This window comes from Schistocerca cancellata, unplaced genomic scaffold (genome assembly GCF_023864275.1).
Source record: "Schistocerca cancellata isolate TAMUIC-IGC-003103 unplaced genomic scaffold, iqSchCanc2.1 HiC_scaffold_802, whole genome shotgun sequence".
Taxonomy (NCBI): Eukaryota; Metazoa; Arthropoda; class Insecta; order Orthoptera; family Acrididae; genus Schistocerca; species Schistocerca cancellata.
In genome coordinates, this window is record NW_026046813.1 from 43,516 (window position 1) to 64,425 (window position 20,910).

The following is a 20,910-nucleotide window of genomic DNA, read 5'->3' on the forward strand; positions in this document are numbered from 1 at the left end:
TACAAATTAAACACTTTCCGTTACTCTCCATTCATTCCACTGTGGAAACTAGTATTTTTTTACGTCGCCACACGGTCCTATATCAAAGCAAACTACGCTTACTGGGCCAGGCGGCGCGGCGCGTCTCTGCTCTTCGTGTTTCAAAACACGCTGCATAAACGTCCGTAACTCCTCGATGCCTTCACTTACAATTTTAAAACTTTGACACCGCCAAGCGACTACCGTTCTCAGTACGTGATATCAATTTCAACTAGATACGACCTCACCGTCCCAGGCAAAAACGCACTCAAAGGCGTAAATACAAACCGAAGAGAAAAACGGATTACACAAGCGCACGCAAAAGCTACGTTCTCGTCTTATGTAGTTACAAATTAAACACTTTCCGTTACTCTCCATTCATTCCACTGTGGAAACTAGTCTTTTTTTACGCCGCCACACGCTCCTATATCAAAGCAAACTACGCTTACTGGGCCAGGCGGCGCGGCGCGTCTCTGCTCTTCGTGTTTCAAAACACGCTGCATAAACGTCCGTAACTCCTCGATGCCTTCACTTACAATTTTAAAACTTTGACACCGCCAAGCGACTACCGTTCTCAGTACGTGATATCAATTTCAACTAGATACGACCTCACCGTCCCAGGCAAAAACGCACTCAAAGGCGTAAATACAAACCGAAGAGAAAAACGGATTACACAAGCGCACGCAAAAGCTACGTTCTCGTCTTATGTAGTTACAAATTAAACACTTTCCGTTACTCTCCATTCATTCCACTGTGGAAACTAGTATTTTTTTACGTCGCCACACGGTCCTATATCAAAGCAAACTACGCTTACTGGGCCAGGCGGCGCGGCGCGTCTCTGCTCTTCGTGTTTCAAAACACGCTGCATAAACGTCCGTAACTCCTCGATGCCTTCACTTACAATTTTAAAACTTTGACACCGCCAAGCGACTACCGTTCTCAGTACGTGATATCAATTTCAACTAGATACGACCTCACCGTCCCAGGCAAAAACGCACTCAAAGGCGTAAATACAAACCGAAGAGAAAAACGGATTACACAAGCGCACGCAAAAGCTACGTTCTCGTCTTATGTAGTTACAAATTAAACACTTTCCGTTACTCTCCATTCATTCCACTGTGGAAACTAGTCTTTTTTTACGCCGCCACACGCTCCTATATCAAAGCAAACTACGCTTACTGGGCCAGGCGGCGCGGCGCGTCTCTGCTCTTCGTGTTTCAAAACACGCTGCATAAACGTCCGTAACTCCTCGATGCCTTCACTTACAATTTTAAAACTTTGACACCGCCAAGCGACTACCGTTCTCAGTACGTGATATCAATTTCAACTAGATACGACCTCACCGTCCCAGGCAAAAACGCACTCAAAGGCGTAAATACAAACCGAAGAGAAAAACGGATTACACAAGCGCACGCAAAAGCTACGTTCTCGTCTTATGTAGTTACAAATTAAACACTTTCCGTTACTCTCCATTCATTCCACTGTGGAAACTAGTCTTTTTTTACGCCGCCACACGCTCCTATATCAAAGCAAACTACGCTTACTGGGCCAGGCGGCGCGGCGCGTCTCTGCTCTTCGTGTTTCAAAACACGCTGCATAAACGTCCGTAACTCCTCGATGCCTTCACTTACAATTTTAAAACTTTGACACCGCCAAGCGACTACCGTTCTCAGTACGTGATATCAATTTCAACTAGATACGACCTCACCGTCCCAGGCAAAAACGCACTCAAAGGCGTAAATACAAACCGAAGAGAAAAACGGATTACACAAGCGCACGCAAAAGCTACGTTCTCGTCTTATGTAGTTACAAATTAAACACTTTCCGTTACTCTCCATTCATTCCACTGTGGAAACTAGTCTTTTTTTACGCCGCCACACGCTCCTATATCAAAGCAAACTACGCTTACTGGGCCAGGCGGCGCGGCGCGTCTCTGCTCTTCGTGTTTCAAAACACGCTGCATAAACGTCCGTAACTCCTCGATGCCTTCACTTACAATTTTAAAACTTTGACACCGCCAAGCGACTACCGTTCTCAGTACGTGATATCAATTTCAACTAGATACGACCTCACCGTCCCAGGCAAAAACGCACTCAAAGGCGTAAATACAAACCGAAGAGAAAAACGGATTACACAAGCGCACGCAAAAGCTACGTTCTCGTCTTATGTAGTTACAAATTAAACACTTTCCGTTACTCTCCATTCATTCCACTGTGGAAACTAGTATTTTTTTACGTCGCCACACGGTCCTATATCAAAGCAAACTACGCTTACTGGGCCAGGCGGCGCGGCGCGTCTCTGCTCTTCGTGTTTCAAAACACGCTGCATAAACGTCCGTAACTCCTCGATGCCTTCACTTACAATTTTAAAACTTTGACACCGCCAAGCGACTACCGTTCTCAGTACGTGATATCAATTTCAACTAGATACGACCTCACCGTCCCAGGCAAAAACGCACTCAAAGGCGTAAATACAAACCGAAGAGAAAAACGGATTACACAAGCGCACGCAAAAGCTACGTTCTCGTCTTATGTAGTTACAAATTAAACACTTTCCGTTACTCTCCATTCATTCCACTGTGGAAACTAGTCTTTTTTTACGCCGCCACACGCTCCTATATCAAAGCAAACTACGCTTACTGGGCCAGGCGGCGCGGCGCGTCTCTGCTCTTCGTGTTTCAAAACACGCTGCATAAACGTCCGTAACTCCTCGATGCCTTCACTTACAATTTTAAAACTTTGACACCGCCAAGCGACTACCGTTCTCAGTACGTGATATCAATTTCAACTAGATACGACCTCACCGTCCCAGGCAAAAACGCACTCAAAGGCGTAAATACAAACCGAAGAGAAAAACGGATTACACAAGCGCACGCAAAAGCTACGTTCTCGTCTTATGTAGTTACAAATTAAACACTTTCCGTTACTCTCCATTCATTCCACTGTGGAAACTAGTCTTTTTTTACGCCGCCACACGCTCCTATATCAAAGCAAACTACGCTTACTGGGCCAGGCGGCGCGGCGCGTCTCTGCTCTTCGTGTTTCAAAACACGCTGCATAAACGTCCGTAACTCCTCGATGCCTTCACTTACAATTTTAAACCGGCACAAACATGATATTGCAACTTCTTCCATGAAAATCACACATACATGAAGTGAGGATTGACTGTGATGAGCTAAAAGAACCATTGGCTGAATACGACTTTAGGTCTGAAGTCGGCAGGAGTTAAAGCGTGCTCATTTTTCCTTAATACTGGAAATATAAAACTTTGAAACATTTGTTTCCCATGCAACTGGTAGTGCTGACTGCAGGCGCCTCGTCCACTCAAGAACTGCATCCTCTAAGTCCGTGTAGCTCATCCTCCTTGGTCGTTTTGTATTGTGGTACCAACTGCCCCGTTTCACTTTCAGGTTGAAACAATCTAGGAAACCTGATGCTAGCCTGAAATCGGCTTTGCTGATATTTAGTCCTGTACAACCTTTATGCTTCTTCTTACATTTTCGTGAACTCTAGATTTTATCCTGTGGCTTTGTCCACGTACATGTTTGACATATTTGTTACATCTCCTAAACCCTTACCTTAGTCTATCTCCATGTCCTCGTACTCTCTATTCATCTCCTCACCCACACCTTCTCTACCCACTCCCCATATTCTCCCTTCTGTCTCCCTGTCTGCATCACGTCCTACTCCCTCCCATCTGTATATAATTCCTGCACCATCTCCCTATTCATATCCTCCTCCCATGTCTCCCCCCCCCCTTGTCCATTCCCCATTCCTTCCTACCCCCTCTCAGCCCATTATTCAACGTGCCTCCTTTCCTCTGTGCATACCCTGTCACACAGCCTTTCAGCAGGTGTGGCTATCTGTACATGGAGCCCCTGCTGAACATAGATAAAAAGGCAGATAACTTTTCACAACATGTCTATGGTGTCATGCAGCATACACGTCAGGAGCTTGAAAACAGATTTTTTTTACCCCTCTGACGTGTAAGTTGCCCTACAAAAAATGTCAAGAAGGTATGCCGCATTTCCACACAATGAACCTGGCATCCAGAACAGCCTATATACGATGGGCTAAAAAAACATTTTTGCCATTAGCTTCACTCTATAAGGAAGTTATAAGCCCTCCAGTGCTGATACTCATGAGGCCAACTGTTGTTGCGCTACAGTTGGTTGGAATCGATCCAGGCGTTTGGGATTAGATTCCAGACATAAATAAATACACTTCGCAGTAGAATTTCCTGCTTCGCCGATGCTAGTTGTAACCTTCTGTCACTATAGGGCTGCAAATTGCAGTGCGTAACATGCAGTGTTTAACATAACTATGACGGTGCATGAGAAACAGCTTGTTGTAGTAGAGTTTCTAACCACAGTAGACGTGCCTGTAATTGAAATCCACAGAAGAATGAAGGCTGTGTACAGTGATGATCGTATAGACATCAGCAATTTGACATTGAGTCAAACTGGTAAACCCAGCTTTCATCACTGGTCAGCGTTGTTAAGAAACTACGCCCTCCCACTTAAAAGCCAAAGGAAGTTGTTGACATATTTCATGTCAGGAGTGAGCATTCAAGGGACTCACCATACATTAGTTTTCTGTGATATACCACACTCATCTAAGAGCTGTGTCTGTATTATCCAGTAGTTCATCAAGCCAATTCTAAATAGTCTCAGCAGTTACCGTATGCGGTCGTCCACTCTCAGCTCTGCCACACATGCAAAACGCTTCACAGTGTGGGCAACTGCAAGCACAGTCTGTCATGTCAACAAATAAAACCACTTCAGCTGTAGGATTCTTTTAGTTTTGTGCACCATCAGTTTCACGGCACTTAAAGATGCATCTTCAGGTGCAGCTGCGTCTTCAGGTGCAAACTAGTAAGTTCACGGTACATAAAAAAAAAGAGACCCAGCGTTTGTAGGGAGTCCGTAATGCCTTAGTGATGTTGATAATCATCACTGTACACAGCTTCCATTTTTCTATGGATATCAATTGTAGGTACGTTTTCTGTGGTTATAAACTAGATTGCAGCATGCTGTTTGTCACGAACAAACATAATTAAGTTACACCCAGCAATGTTTAAAAAAATACAATTTGGAACCCTGTAGTGGCAGAGGGTTGCAGCTTGCGTCAGCGAAGCTGGGAATTAGACGAGTAATATGCGTAACATGTAATACCTGAGAACAGCATAAAAATTCGGAGGCATTTCTGTTCACCATGTGCAGTGATAATGGAACCTTTAGGTTCTGAACCTGCTTTGTTCTCAGCTGCATCATAACACTTCTGAATTAGGTAGTCGTAAAAACTTTTTTTAAGTGCTGAAATGTCCATCATTTCCAAGTGAAGGTGTAGTCTGTTGCACAGCTCGATTCCAGTTTGCAGTGGCCCATTTCGTTTTAATATTGTATTTGAATTTTGGACATTTATTTCCTAGTTTCTTGTGTTAGGTGAGTGAATGCCCTCTTCTCTAACTACAGGCTGCATATCATCAGAGTTACCAAAAATACATTACTTGGCAAATTTATAAGCAGAGGGATGGAAGGCAATGGTTTTTTATAAATAGAGCCTCCAATGCACTTCTACGAGCTGCATTCACCACAGCTCCTATAGTTCTCCTTTCGGCTCTGAAACGACACTTGCTAGCATTAGTTTCCCCCAAAAGATTGCAGCATGTTGCAATACAGATTCTGCTGCCACAGTACACAATTATTATTTTCTTTGATGTGCAGCTTGAGAGAACTGTTATACAGTAACAAATCGTATTAAGTTTATTGCTTACATATTTACAACTTCCAGGATGAGAAACATAGAAGTAGATACCCTCGGTGTAACAAAGCAGCTTAAATCACTTAATAAAGGCAAGGTTTCCAGTCCAGATTGTAAACCAGTCAGGTTCCTCTCACAGTATGCTGATAAAATAGCTCCATACTTAGCAGTTATATACAACCTCTCGCTCACAGAAAGATCCGTACCTAAAGACTAGAAAACTGCTCAAGTCACACCAATACGCAAAAAGGGAAGTACGAGTAAGCCGCTGAATTACACGCCAATATCACTAACGTCGATTTGCAGTAGGGTTTTAGAACATATACTGTATTCGAACATTATGAAGTACCTCGAAGAAAACTATTTATTGACATATAGTCAGCATCGATTCAGAAAATATCGTTCTTGTGAAATACAACTAGCTGTTTACACTCGTGAAGTAATGAGTACTATCGCCTGGGGATGTCAAATTATCGTATTTTTAGATTTGCAGAAGGCTTTCGACACCTTTCCTCACTCTGTGTGCCTACAGAGTATTGTGGATTCGTGATTTCCTGTCATCCATTTACTGCACCATTACACACGCACGTCATGATATATGAGACATTATAATTCCCACACTCAAATCTATTATGACAAACAATATGTATCACGAAGGGCACACACAATGGAGTTTAAGAAATTACAATGGAACATGAACTCCGCTATGACAGTGTGCGTAATGAGGGCACACAATTTTACCAATGTAAGAAATTGAAATAATACTAGCATAAAGTTAACAAAAATGCCTCGAAGGAAATGTTTATGAGAAGAACACGATGGGAGGAGGCAACACAATACTTCACTCAGGTGCACCAAAATGAACAAGAGACACCAGGCCGCGCCAACAACGGACACGCAACTGCTCTCTCCGTTGGGGTTCCACCCAAGTAATAGCTACCTGAAACATTTTAATACTTGTAACAGTACACCAGTCACATCATATGACTATGAGCTTAAGGTCTTTCGGTAATTAACAGATTACGAAACAGGTACAGAGGCATGTGCCACTATTAAATCTTCCCTAATTACAGTACTAAATTTCTCAGTGCCCAAGTTGCAATTAACGCAACAAGAATTAAATCATTTAAGTGATAATCTTACTTTATAATAATAATAATAATAATAAAATCATTTTATACATCAGAGGACCAAGAATGGGCCGATCAGTACTCCCCAGTGAAGCGGTTCACACAAATGGCGCTCCACGGCTCCGAGCACACAGCCCCATGCAAAATGCAACACAGCCACAGCGACCCGGCGTACTACCAGAACCACCAGGCAGTGAACCAAAATCCTACTAAGCAAAAATAAGGACCGACTTTTAAAATAACGAGACCTAGCACGGACCGGACAACAGACCAAATGCCGGGAAATCCATAAGAAACCTCAGCCAACTTAATACCAAAACAACAGTTTATGAACAATATGCAAAACACAAGACGTCTCAGTCCAAAGTCTTCCGTTTAGTCGCGAAGGTGGCTCCGACCCGCCTGCTGAGGTGCCGAGCGTCGTACGGAGTGCCGAATCGAGCTTCACCTTCGTTAACGGAGAGCGGAAGCACCACAAGACCAAATCTAACTGCGCAAGGCAACCTCTAAGGAGTGCCGCTCGAAGACTAAGCAGTTGAAGATCAGACATAAAGCACCCTGACTAACGTGCCGCTGAACGACGCACTTCCGTCACCAGCGTCTAGTAGAGTAGGGAGAACAGCGTAAACCCTCGATATACATCCACGGGACGCTAAACGAGGATAGCGATCAAACTCAGGCTCGACAAACTACAACAGGCGAGATTTTGCTCCCCTTGCGAATCAAGTTACACGGCACACCACGCCGCTGTCCACACTGTTACTCGTAAAATGACGGTCCGGTCTTCCCATACGACCCCACTCGGCGCCCAGACGCAAACAACCTCCGCCGAGCCGAACTGTCCCCACGACAAGGCAGCCACCTCTTTCCTCCTGACATGCCTCCAGCTAAGCTCCGGCCAGCGATCACACACGGAAAAAAACCACCTAACGCCAAAGCGCCGTCTGAGTGAAAACTCGGCACTAAGATCCTCAAGTGACACTGTACAGTGGCATATGGTGTGTGTGTGTGTGTGTGTGTGTGTGTGTGTGTGTGTGTGCGTGTGTGTGTGTATATATGTGCGCGCGCGCAGATGTAAGCATTCCCACGTCACGTGATGTGTTTTGCAGCAATATGCCAGACAGGATGAAGCAGCAGATGGTGGCCAGACTTATGGAGGCCGCTCGCAGTGGGAGGGCACGAGAAGCGTGGGCGCTGCTGCTCGCCGGAGTGCCAAAGGACGCCCGAGACGGCTCAGGAAACACGGCGCTGCACCTGGCGGCCGACGGAGGGCACGCCAGCACTGTGAGGTACCTGCTCGATGCGGGACTGGATGCCAACAGTGTCAACTCGGATGGGAGGACGCCCCTACACCTGGCAGCTCAGAGAGTGAACTCGGATGTGATATGGATGCTGGTGAGAGCGTCTGCACGAGTAGACGCTCAGGATGCCACGGGGCAGACTGCACTCCACGTGGCTGCGGGTGTGGATACTGGTGAAGAAGATGATAGAGTGCACGTAGTGAATGCACTGCTCCTGGCGGGCGCGACAAAAGATATAACTGACGTAAATAACCGGAGACCTGAGGACTTGGCAACCTATTCAACACATAGAGCTTTCAGCACTGATTGCAGTCCTTACATTGACTTGTAATAAAGTTTTACTTTATTGTTGTTACTGTACACACTACATATTTAGCTAAAACAGTTAAAGATTCCAACTAACTTTGATCAGGTACAGTGATCTAGATGTCATCGTGCAGGCAGTCAAGTTCGTTTTAGTGTCTAATCCTCTCAAGAATAAACCAACTCGGCACACTACTTCTACTTAAACATCTACTTAAATAACATATATCTTCAGATCCAGATGTAAAAGGTATATGAGATAATATAAGTGCGAACTTTTTGAGGAAGTGTCAGCTGAACATCACACAAGACTTCATCCACAGACATTCGTAGCTTTATTTTGGAACCCTTAATCCATGCACACATTGCTTTAGTCATAGAACTGTGTAGTATTTTTGTTAAAAGTTATGATACACTTGTGCACCAGTGAATCCAAATGTATAGTGATAAAGGCTATTGCATTTGAATAAAGTTTAAGCCCACAGTCTTTAATTTTTTGTTTTATTCTGCTTTCTGTGCTGTACACAAAACTTTCCTCTGTCCACAAACGACAAACGCTCCTTACGTTGAACAGTGTTTATTCTGGTAGCAGTGTTTAAACAATGTGGTTGGGCTGATACTGCAGGGTGTACACGACCTGGGACAACCGGGAGAACCTGGAAAAACCCGGGGCATTTTTTAGAATTCTGGGATGTTTTAGTTTTCAGTTAATTTTTTGTAATTTTGACTGGTAAGAGATAATACTCTAACAACAGATATTACTGCATCCCGCTACTGCAGAATAATACTGCAGCAATAAAACATGAACGAGGGAAAAAAAAATAAAACTTAAGTTGCAAAGAAATTGGCATGTATACAACACAGTGCTCATACAATCGTCTGCCAGTAGAAAAATGTGTCAGTCTTTAGGCAGCCTATGCAATGCTTCATAACAACGTATTGCCTCCGATGTGTATTTTCGCTGGCTCTTTTATTATTTGCTTTGTTTTACTATTACTCGCGTAACAACTCATATATTAAATGAAATATGTTACTACGAAAAGAGCCCCGAAATATCTTTTAGTGATGATGTGCCGTGACTTTCTTGGGATCATTGATTTTCAACAAAAAATAAATATTATGTTCTTATTCTTCTGGATCTGGTTTTCTATTAAAGGAACATTTTTTCGTTACTGTACCTCACTATAAAGTTCAACATATCTTCCCTACTTTATAGTTATTGAAAAGGTCAATGAAAATTACTTTGTTATGAATACTGATGTCACAGTTCAACGTCAAAATTTTGCAGTGGATTTTTGTTAACAGTAAAACACCAATAAGTACCACGACTAGCACAAGAACATGAGACTATTATCGGAGAAAAAGACGTTTTTACTATAAGGTTTGCCAGACCAGAACTAAGCACAGCAAGATTTCTTTTATGTTATGAAGGTAAATTATCTTCTTTGTACTGTTAGTAATATATTATGAGCAGCCCGTGTCAACGTGCAAAACACATCATAAAATCTGCTGCTCCGCTCTGCAAGTCCGAAAGCTGAAAGAAATAATTTTATTTCACTATTACCTTCCCGCTTCTTTGCGGTATGATTGGTTTCATTTAATGCAGTTTGAATGCGCCGCGGCAGCGGCTCGTTCGTTCGTAGCGCAGCTCTGCACCACGAGTAATATTTAAATAACTGAAAATGTCTTACAGGGATGGGGTAATATACCAGGCAAGCTTATTACAAATCGTAATGCAAGGTTTCACTAAGTAACTCTATTCAAAACATTTAAATATATTATTACACACCTTTACAATGAGTACGTAATGGCGTACATCTCTCAATCTTGACAAAAGCATGCTACGCTAGCGTACACTATCACGTCACAGGCTGTCCTACTCACGTAACTCCAACAAGACGACAGAGAAATTAATGTTCGTTCTGTATTATTTATATTCTCATCTTTGTTTGATATTATCGTTTGTGGCGGTTTCAGTACTCGCCGACACATATTATCTAAAATAAATAAAAAAACCAGTACATAATTTTATACAAGAACAAAACATGACACACAATGTTTTCTCTTTATATTATAATATGTCTTTTGCTAAGAGACGTTACAGTATGAACATGATGTCAAAACTTTTTACTGTGAGCAGTTGCGAGCGCATCCATGCGCATGCGCAGTTGAGTTGCGCATCTACCTTCTCTCGCTTCTGGCTACAAAAGTGTTGCTGTTAGCTGTATAACAGGGTGTATACGACCCGGGAGATCCGGAAAAAAACCCGGAATTTTTCCATCCGGGAGAAAACCGGGAAAAACACGGGAATTGTTTAGAATTCCGGAAATTTTTCATTGTTTTAGTTTTCAGTTAATTTTTTGTGATTTTGACTGGTAAGAACCAATACTCTAACAAAGGATATTACTGTATCCCGCTACTGCAGAGTAATACTGCAGCAACAAAACGTGAACGAGAGAAAAAAAAAACTAAAGTAAAACTTACATTGCAAAGGAAACGTGCCTTATACAACAAAAAGACAGTGCTCATACAAGCGTCTGCCAACAGCAAAGTGTGTCAAAGGCTTTAAGAAGACTGTAATTCCTTATAACAACAAATTGCCCCCAATGAGTGTGACGTGGCAACTGCTTGAATTAGATTCGTTTGAGCAATTGCGGGCGGGCTGTTGAGCATGCGCAGTTGAGTCGCGTATGAGTAACATCTTCTCCCGCTTCTGGTTACAGAAGTGTGGCTGGGCGCCACTACTTAATACTGTCACGGTTCGGAAATACAGTAAATCTGGGGCTGACGCACACAGCAGTCTGAGTTGAGGTGGGGAGTCACCACTTGACCTGTGTTTACCTTCAATGGTTTTGTTGTTTCCTGTTCGTTTATTGCTCTCGCGTAAAATAACAAACGGATTTCTTTGGCCGGGAGCTATCACATGAATTAAAATACGTTCGCGTAATTACGGAAGCCTAAAATATGTTATTAGTTTCAGATTTTATTTTCACTTTTCTGTGACAGTCAAGCATTAATCGCCTTACAGAACAATGAAGTTATTTTTGCCAGTTTGCTAGAGAGATTTGCCACACTATTTGAAAAGAAGTGTTTAATTTCACACTATTGGCTAGTTTCAACTGTTCGCTGCATTTCAAGTGCACGTATGGCATTATGCCATAATAAAGAACCAAACATGAGATAATACAGTACTGGTACTCCAAGAAAATTTACATACGAATGTGCATTTTAAGCCGAATTCTTCGTTTTAGTATGGTTCACGAAATTTCGACGCTCTTGAAGTATCGTCTGATGTCTTGTTTATTTTATGACATATGTAAGATCTTTTGTTTTACACGTACGAACATGTGGGCTTCCTGCGTCATCGTAGCTGCGCAAGCGCGCTGACGCCTGTTACCTGGCGCTCACTTGCAACTGCTGAAACAGGTCGCGGGAAAATATTGCGAATGGTGGTTTGAGAAGAGTTACATTCAAAGCAGGTTTCCTTTTACACACGATGAACTACGTGCGAGAATGTACGATGAATTTCTTAAATCACAAAGCGTTTGACTCTGATTTAAAAATCAACTCTTTGAGGACGACCATTTAGAAGAATTTCGAGCCCAGAAGATCAGACATTTACGTCGTTATTAATTTTACTGGCACATATGTGTGATGTTCTTAAGGTGTAACACGCTCAAAAAAGATCAACATTCTATAGTAGTGGAAGCTCAGCTTCTCTTCCAGCTTGTTAATCTTAGAGACCAAAATTATATGTGAATGCTAAGTATATTAATTTAAACCATTAACTTTTCTTATTTGTGTGTTCGCGCTACTGAAGAGTGATCTTGCTATTGGCTTACTACGTGTTCTATGCTGCCATCAGCTGACGAGATCACGTGACATGAGCTATGACTGTCTTACAAAAGCACATCGCAATCTCGATTTCAAAGTTTCGGAAAGTAACATGCGGTGTTTGGTGGAATTCAAATTTATACCTTCGTAATACGAAAATATGCATATTGCTGCACATCAAAGGTCTTCCAAAACGTGGTCCCGCCCCCCTCCCTGAATTTCGTTTTCTAAAGTGCCGGGAAATTCTACCCCGGTGTATAAAACCATACACATTCAAAAGATTGACCAGTTTTACTGCGCCAAAGAAGAGTATACTGTCACTTAACGCGGAAAAAGTCTATTTTCACCTGGGAGAAAGTGTATTTTTAACCGGGAAATATTCGGGAATATTTTTTTCCTTGTCCATGTATACACCCTGTCAGAGGCATTTGAACCATTTTGGCCTATATCGATGTTTCGTTGAATGGTTTGCACACTGTCTCTTGTTGATGACCCAGCATTTAAATCTGCAGCAATTTTCAGGAGGGTTGCACTTGTCACGTTGAACGATTTTCTTCAGTTGTAATTGGTCCAGGTCTTTCAGGATTTTTTACTGGCCACGGCAATGTAGGAGATTTGATGTTTTACCGGATCCTGATATTCACGGTACACTCGTGAAATGGTTGTACGGCAAAATCCCGACTTCATTACTGTCTCAGAGACGCTCTGTTCCATTGCTCTTGCGCCGACTGCAACACCATATTCATCTTGATAGCCTGCCACTCCAGCAGCAGTAACTGATCTAACAGCTGCGCCAGACACTTGTCTTATATAGGTGCTACCAGCCACAGCGCCACATTCTGCATGTTTACATCTCTCTGTATTTGAATAAGCATGCCTCTACCAGTTTCTTTGGCACTTCAGTGTAATTGTATTGGGTATCAATTAACAACTCAATTTTGGATTCAAACACTATCGAAAGTTAACAAAACTAAACTGTACAACAGACTAAATAAACTTTTTATGTAACTTTATTATAGAACAGAAACAAAAATTTTATGATTTTTCAGGTAACTGTTCACTGTATAGACAGATTATATCGTTTGAACTTGGCTGTGAAGATGTTAGTTGTGCATGTCTTCTGATTGTGTAGAATAATTTCATTTTTCTAGAGGAATAACTGTCTGATTCAAAATTTTCACATTTTCTCTGAAACACAGTGCTGTATTACGTTCTGCTCCTTACAGAATAGACTTATGAATGAAACCACTATTTTGGTAAAACACAGTTTATATAGAGCAGGAGAAAATGCTAATAACTCACGAATTTTAACATAGTAATTTATTAACAATTGACTCCTACATGTGTAGTTATGTGCGCCAATCAGCAGTTAGTGTTTGTGTGTAGAACTGGAAAAAAACTAGTCACCTGGCTGTTTTTCGTATGTCACAATTTTTTGGCTGGAATACGTTGAGACTCTTCCCTTTGAGCGTTTATAGTTATCACCGTATACGGGAAAGATTTAGTGTGCATGTCTGGTGAATCAGAAATTTCTGGTGCTGATAAACTGTAATTTGCACTATACTCAGACAGGCCCCAGCTTCTTGTATTCCAGAATTTTGTGGTCCCAGTTAGAATGCCTTCGTCTTCTGAATGTGAATTCCACTTCAGTTTCCAATTGGAAGATTGTGTCAGATGTAGTACAGAATATATTACTTAGAGGACTTTGACAGACTGACAACTGCAAACTGTGTAGAGGTTGCGACGTTTTTCAGTTACTAAGAAAGTTTGAAAGTAAATTATCGGTGTATTTTCCCCACTGTCGGCCACTCTTATTCGTTGGCCCCACTTACGTTCTGCAGTTATCTTAGGTCGATGGCAGGTGAGAAAACAGCAGATACCTAGCCAGGCGCGATTGTTGATGTGACTCACCTGTAAACCGTTCACATCAGGAATAACAATTACTGTAAAAAATAAGTAAATCAATCCTTAACATAAAACCCCGAGTTATCTCGTTTATTATTATTTTGGTGGAAACTTTAGATCCCGAGTATACTCGGGCAACTTAACAACAGAGCTTCGAAAAAGTAACACCCCCACTTATATTTGTCGGAGCACCAGTTCGGCCACTAGACGGCACCTGGACCTGCATTTGTAGCCTGGATGTCGTGTTTTGGTTGATGTGGTAGCCATTAGATATTGTCTTTACTGTGTGCAGCTTTGCATATCTGACAACTAAATGCACGCTTTCAACCTGTCCCCTGTATTGTTGTTTAGGCACTGCTTTCAAAAAAGGATGGCTATAGTGATCCTGGGTTTGACATAGAATTTAGTGGCACAGAAAGTGTAGAACAATGTGACGTTACTCCATTGGAGACAAAGTGACGACGGATCGTCAGTTGAGTGACAAGTCTTGCCAGTGGTACGAGATAAACACATCCACTGCGCACCAGCCAGCTCCTCCCAGATTTATGTTCACATCAAATCATTGTGACATACAAGAAAATAACAAATGACTTCAAGTTTTAGGATATTTTAGTCAAAGTCCTGTGCACTAGTATACTCAGAATTTTATTACTGGTGATCTTCAAAATTTTGTAAGTCATTTTGAGCTTTAAAAGATACAGGGTGGCGCGCGAAATGTGTTACGAATTGTTTCTTTCACAATGTACGACGCACATTAGATATCCCACTGGGATCTCTACAGCAGTACCAGCGGAGCTTGGAAAAACAAATGAGTTACGAAATGACGTAATTCACGATACTGCCACTAGGAGACTAGTAAGCAGCAATGGCTGACAATGGAAGACTGACGACACAGCAACGATCGGCAATTGTGTTACTTTTTCACGAAAAGCCTTGTTGTGACTCAGAGGCGTTTTCGACAACAGTAACACACGATGGGTCCCTTGCAAGAAGACCATCCACATGTTGTACGATAAATTTGTACAGGAAGGAACAGTATTGGAAGGGAAGCAACTTCGGCCTAAGTCTGTCCGTATGCCGGAGAATATTGAAGCGGTACGAGTTGCTGTACAGAGAAGTCCCGGGAAATCGCATTCTTAAAAGTGACCTCCATATGTACCCATACAAGGTGACCTGTGCACAGAAACTCACTCAAGAACACAAGCAGCAGAGACTACTGTTTGCTCAGTGGGCGGAGGATAGGGAAGAAATTCTCACAACGTTTGGTTTTCAGACGAGGCGCATTTTCATTTAGACGGTGTGGTTAACAAACAAAATGTACGCTTTTGGACCACTGAAAACCCACAAGTGCTTCATAAACGACAACATTATGCTCCGAGGATTACAGCGTGGGCAGCAATTTTCAGTCACGGAGTTATTGGACCCATTTTCTTTGAAGAAACTGTAAACAGCGAGAGTTATTTTAGCATGCTCCGCAATAGCTTCATTCCACAGCGTCTTGCTACTGCCTTGCCCTTCAACACGCAGTGGTTCATGCAAGATGGAGCAAGGCCACATACTGCAAACACTGTGTTGGAGTTTTTACACGAGCATTTCGACATGCGGATCATTTCATTCAGGTTTCCAGGTCGCTTCAATGACTGACAAAATTGCCCCCCCAATAGTCCAGACCTCAATCTGTGTGACTTTTTACTTTGGGGGTACCTAAACGAAAAAATTTTCCCGAAATGTCCACGTGATTTAATGGAGCTCAGAAGACTTATTCTTGAAGCTTGCAGTGAAATTACGGAAGACATGTGCCGTAGGGTAATCACTAACTTCAGTGTTTGTTTGAAGGAAGTTAGGAAACAAAATGGTGGACATATTGAGCATGTGCAGAGTTAGAACAAATGTCCATGGACGGCTCTTCATTGTAGTATATGTACCTTTCAGATTGTATTGACAATAAAGTTTACATTCAAAAACAAAATGTTAACACATTTCGTGCGCCACCCTGTATCTTTAGATGTCTGTATGTAATGTCATTCACTATAGGACGTTTTTCTTTGATACAAAAATATTCTTTCGAACATTGAGGCATGTTGCTACTGTAACAGCTACTGAAAAGGTGCAATTAGTCATGACTTGTCCGTGATTCATTAACAATTCTGTAATCGTGTATAGTGGTAAAGTTCAACTGATGGTGAGAATTCTTCTTTTGTAGATCCCAGTTTCCCTTCTTCGATAAACATTGGACAGAGAAATATGGGGTATTTCAAAAAGACATTCAGTTCCACAAGACTTTCATCACCAGTGAAGACAGAAATTTGGAGTGAATTTTAGCTTGCACATAGTTTACCTCAGTTCCAATTGTAAGTTCCCAGTAGGTGTCTCCCTTGCGCAGTTAGCCTGTTCATTACCCAATGTGCCTCAAGTTGAGATGGCAGTAACGAAGTTTTGTATTTTCCATTTCAACTGTTGCTGTGTTCCTTTTTGTGTTGTTACATTTCTATTAATTTATCTGCATTGGCCTTTTTAATAATTGTTTGGTGGAACTCCACAAGTATGAATTTATTTATTTATCTTTTGTTGTGATATCATCTTTCTTATCTCTGAAGTATTTTTCATGGCAATTCACAGGTTCATCTCACATATCTATGTAGAGAGCAGGATATTTTTGCAAGATTGTTTTCACTTCCAGAACTAAAAATTTATACTTCATGTACTTTTTTGAGAAATTTCTTATAAAGTTTTGCATCCAAATGTTGAGCAATTCTACCGCATCTTCCTTCGTCGTCGGCGTGAGGCACCGTTATACCAAGTGGATCTTAGAGCATTAGATGTGGTAACCTTAAGTCATTGACAACACACAACGGTCACGGTCGCACCTGATTCCAGAATAGCTGCAGTAGTTCAAAATGGTTCAAATGGCTCTGAGCACTATGGGACTCAACATCTTAGGTCATAAGTCCCCTAGAACTTAGAACTACTTAAACCTAACTAACCTAAGGACATCACACACACCCATGCCCGAGGCAGGATTCGAACCTGAGACCGTAGCAGTCCCGAGCTGCAGTAGTTAGGAGCTACGAACTACCCCCTCTTGACCAGGTCCCCAAAACTTCACTCGTAACGAGATCCCTTCGAAGTGAATTGAGTCAAACAAAGCTTGTACAGAGCGTGTACAGGTACAGCTGCCCATGCAGCTGTACCTGTATCACAGTTCATCAAGAGTAGTGACTGGCGTATTGTGTCGAGCCAGTTGCTCGGCCACCATTGACCACATGTTTTCAATTGGTGAGAGACCTGGAGAATGTGCTGGCCAGGGCAGCAGTCTAACATTTTCTGTATCGAGAAAGGCTCGTGCAGGACCTGCAACATGCGGTCGTGCATTATCCTGCTGAAATGTAGGGTTTCGCAGGGATCGAATGAAGGGTAGAGCCACGGGTCTTAACACATCTGAAATGTAACGTCCACTGTTCAAAGTTCCGTCAATGCGAATAAGGCGTGACCGAGACGTGTAACCAATGGCATTCCATACCATCACACCGGGTGATATGCCAGTTGGCGATGACGAATACACGCTTCCAATGTGCGTCCACCGCGATGTCGCCAAACACGGAAGCGACCATCGTGATGCTGTAAACACAACCTGGACTCACCCGAAAAAAATGATGTTTTGCCATTCGTGCACCCAGCTTCGTCGTTGAGTACACCATTGCAGGCGCTCCTGTCTGTAATGCAGCGTCAAGCGTAACCGCAGCCACGGTCTCCGAGCTGATAGTCCGTGCTGCTGCAAACGTCGTCGAACTGTTGTGCAGATGGTTGTTGTCTTGCAAACGTCCCCATATGTTGACTCAGGGATCGAGGCGTGGCTGCACGATCCGTTACAGCCAGGCGGATAAGATGCCTGTCATCTCGACTGCTAGTGATACGAGGCCGTTGGGATCCAGCACGGCGTACCGTATTACCCACCTGAACCCACCGATTCCATATTCTGCTAACAGTCATTGGATATCGACCAGCGCGAGCAGCAATGTCGCGATACGATAAACCGCAATCGCGATAGGCTACAATCCGACCTTTATCAGAGTCGGAAACGTGATGGTACGCATTTCTCCTCCTTACACGAGGCATCACAACAACGTTTCACCTGGCAACGCCGATCAACTGCTGTTTGAGTATGAGAAATCGGTTGGAAACTTTCCTCATGTCTGCACGTTGTAGGTGTGGCCACCGGCGCCAACCTTGTGTGAATGCTCTGAAAAGCTGATCATTTGCATATCACAGCATCTTCTTCCTGTAGGTTAAATTTTGTGTCTGTAGCACGTCATCTACGTGGTGTAGCAATTTTAATGGCCCGTAGTGTGATATGCTGTGGTTAGTAAATGTTAATGTAGCTTTGAAATTGAAATGATTTGCTAATCTGGCACTCAGCCTTTATTGTCACATTTGTCATTGTCATTATTAGTACTTGTTCATGACAGTTTTGAAGTTTTAAACAGACTTAATTAATGAAATCCCTTCTCAAAAGTTATTTAGTACTTAAGAGACCCAAAGAAACACCTTTTAATTAAAATCATTCTTAGTAACAATAAACTTTAGCCGCTGCTGCTGCATGTTGCCGCTCATAGCTGTAAACCACATGGAAAAACGAAGTCATCTAAAGAGGTGAGTTGAAAACTTAGGGCCAAAACAGAGACACTGGCACACTACAACTTGTTTTAATTCCGTTGCACAAGTCAGACACTGTATCACTTGTAAATTCCTGTTCAAAAACGCAGTCAGATAGCTTATCCAGTCGTTAGTCTTAAGTTTTTCATGTAACGATCTGTTGAGGGCTAAAATGACAGTGAAACTGACACTCATACAACACACACACAGTGTTATGCAGGTTGGATTCAGTTTACTGATAACTCACGTTGCTTATCGAGCCGAACACAGGCAATATCGGCTGTAGCTACGTTACAGGTATTGGTTGTATATACGTTACAGCATTCGTTCTTGACGCACACCGTTGCCGGATGGAACAGAGAAGGGGAGTGTGAAGACTGCAGAGGCGCAACTCGCTAAGACTGACAGAAAGTTGTGACCAGCAAATTCATGAGAATCTTAAAAATATACAATGTGGCAAAAAGCCAAGTATTTGCTTGAAAATATAATGAAGTTAAGATGTGACGTATTTATAGGGCCGTATTTCTCGAAATACAAGTTGCTACGTTAGTGTGTGTTGTTCCCTTATTTTTATTTGAGTGCCAGCATGAAATGTGAACCAAAGGGGCAACGGCTACATACATTCACCCAGGGATCCATCTCGTTATAAGCTTTTTTAATTCTGTTTTTAATAGCATTAAAAGTAAAAGTTTTATCAAACAACTGTGGGGATGTTGTCAAGCCAGGAACAGCTGAAGGTGCTATGGAGCTTGTTGAACACTAAACACTGACATTTAGCACATTAGGAGGTCACCCTTGGCTGCGGTTTGCGATAAACTTGAAGCTACACTCTAATCTCTGTGCTACCTGCGTCTGAGAATGGCTACTTTGAAATTGAGTCATATCTGGTTTTTGTGTAATATAAGAGCACTCCGTCTTCAGGCCAGGCCCATCGGGACCATCCGACCGCCGTGTCATCCTCAGATGCGGATGCAGAGAGGAGGGGCGTGTGGTCAGCACACCGCTCTCGCGGTCGTAATGATGGTTTTCTTTGACCGGAGACGCCACTATTCGGTCGAGTAGCTCCTCAATTGGCATCACGAGGCTGAGTGCACCCCGAAAAATGGCAACAGCACATGGCGGCCAGGATGGTCACCCATCCAAGTGCCGGCCACGCCCGACAGCGCTTAACTTCGGTGATCTGACGGGAACCGGCGTATCCACTGTGGCAAGGCCGTTGCCTGGTGCTCATAAAAGCAGGGAATTAAATGAGAAGTTTTTACAAGTTTTTCTTTTCAGGAGAAACGTACACTTGCTCCCTTCGGATAAATGGAGATTAATGGTATCGTTTTTTACTATTCAAGACGACTGTGCCACAACCCCGTAGACAGGCAGTGAGTCACGTACAAAGGACATAGCTTTCAGCCAAAAGGTGCCACAACTGCAGGGACAAGGAGTAACTGAAGTTTGTGGTGCGTCTGCCGCCGAGACCAGAGCAGAGTCTGGGGTTTGACAGTAGTGACAGCGCAGCTTACGGGTAAACTGGTGCAGCAGATTTATGACTGCTCGTTGTTGCAACGAAAAAAGCATGTCAAATTTAAAACAACGCAAAATCGCCAAGATTGCCAAAGTTTTACCGAAGATCGAAATATGGAGCGTACTTCAATGCGAGATGCTTTTAATAATTTCCACAACGAAATTCTGTCTCGACATCTGGCAGAAAACCCAAAGAGATTCTGGTCATACACAAAGCACACCAATGGCAAGACGCTATCAATACCTTCACTGCGTGATAACAACGGTGAAGCCACTGATGACAGTGCCACTAAAGCAGAGTTATTATGCACGGTTTTCCGAAACTCCTTCACAAAAGAAGACGAAGTAAATATTCCTGAATTCTAATCAAGAACAATTGCCTAAAGACTCGAAAATTGCTCAAGTCGCACGAATACCCAAAAAGGGAAGTAGGAGTAATCCGCTGAATTACAGGCCCATATCACTAACGTCGATTTGCAGTAGGGTTTT

At 42.7% G+C, this 20,910-nt stretch overlaps 1 protein-coding gene and 1 pseudogene across 1 annotated transcript; one reads left to right on the top strand and one right to left on the bottom strand.

Moving 5' to 3' along the window:
• Positions 1-8,035: 8,035 nt before the first annotated feature.
• LOC126143469 (ankyrin repeat and death domain-containing protein 1A-like) lies at positions 8,036-8,542 on the top strand. The gene has a single exon (XM_049915393.1). The coding sequence runs from the start codon at positions 8,036-8,038 to the stop codon at positions 8,540-8,542; it is 507 nt and encodes a 168-aa protein (XP_049771350.1).
• Positions 8,543-20,009: 11,467 nt separating this feature from the next.
• Positions 20,010-20,127, bottom strand: LOC126143471 (5S ribosomal RNA; annotated as a pseudogene).
• Positions 20,128-20,910: the final 783 nt, after the last annotated feature.

Coding starts and splice junctions, on each gene's coding strand:
- LOC126143469 (XM_049915393.1), top strand. CDS start 8,036: ATGAAGCAGCAGATGGTGGCCAGACTTATGGAGGCCGCTCGCAGTGGG.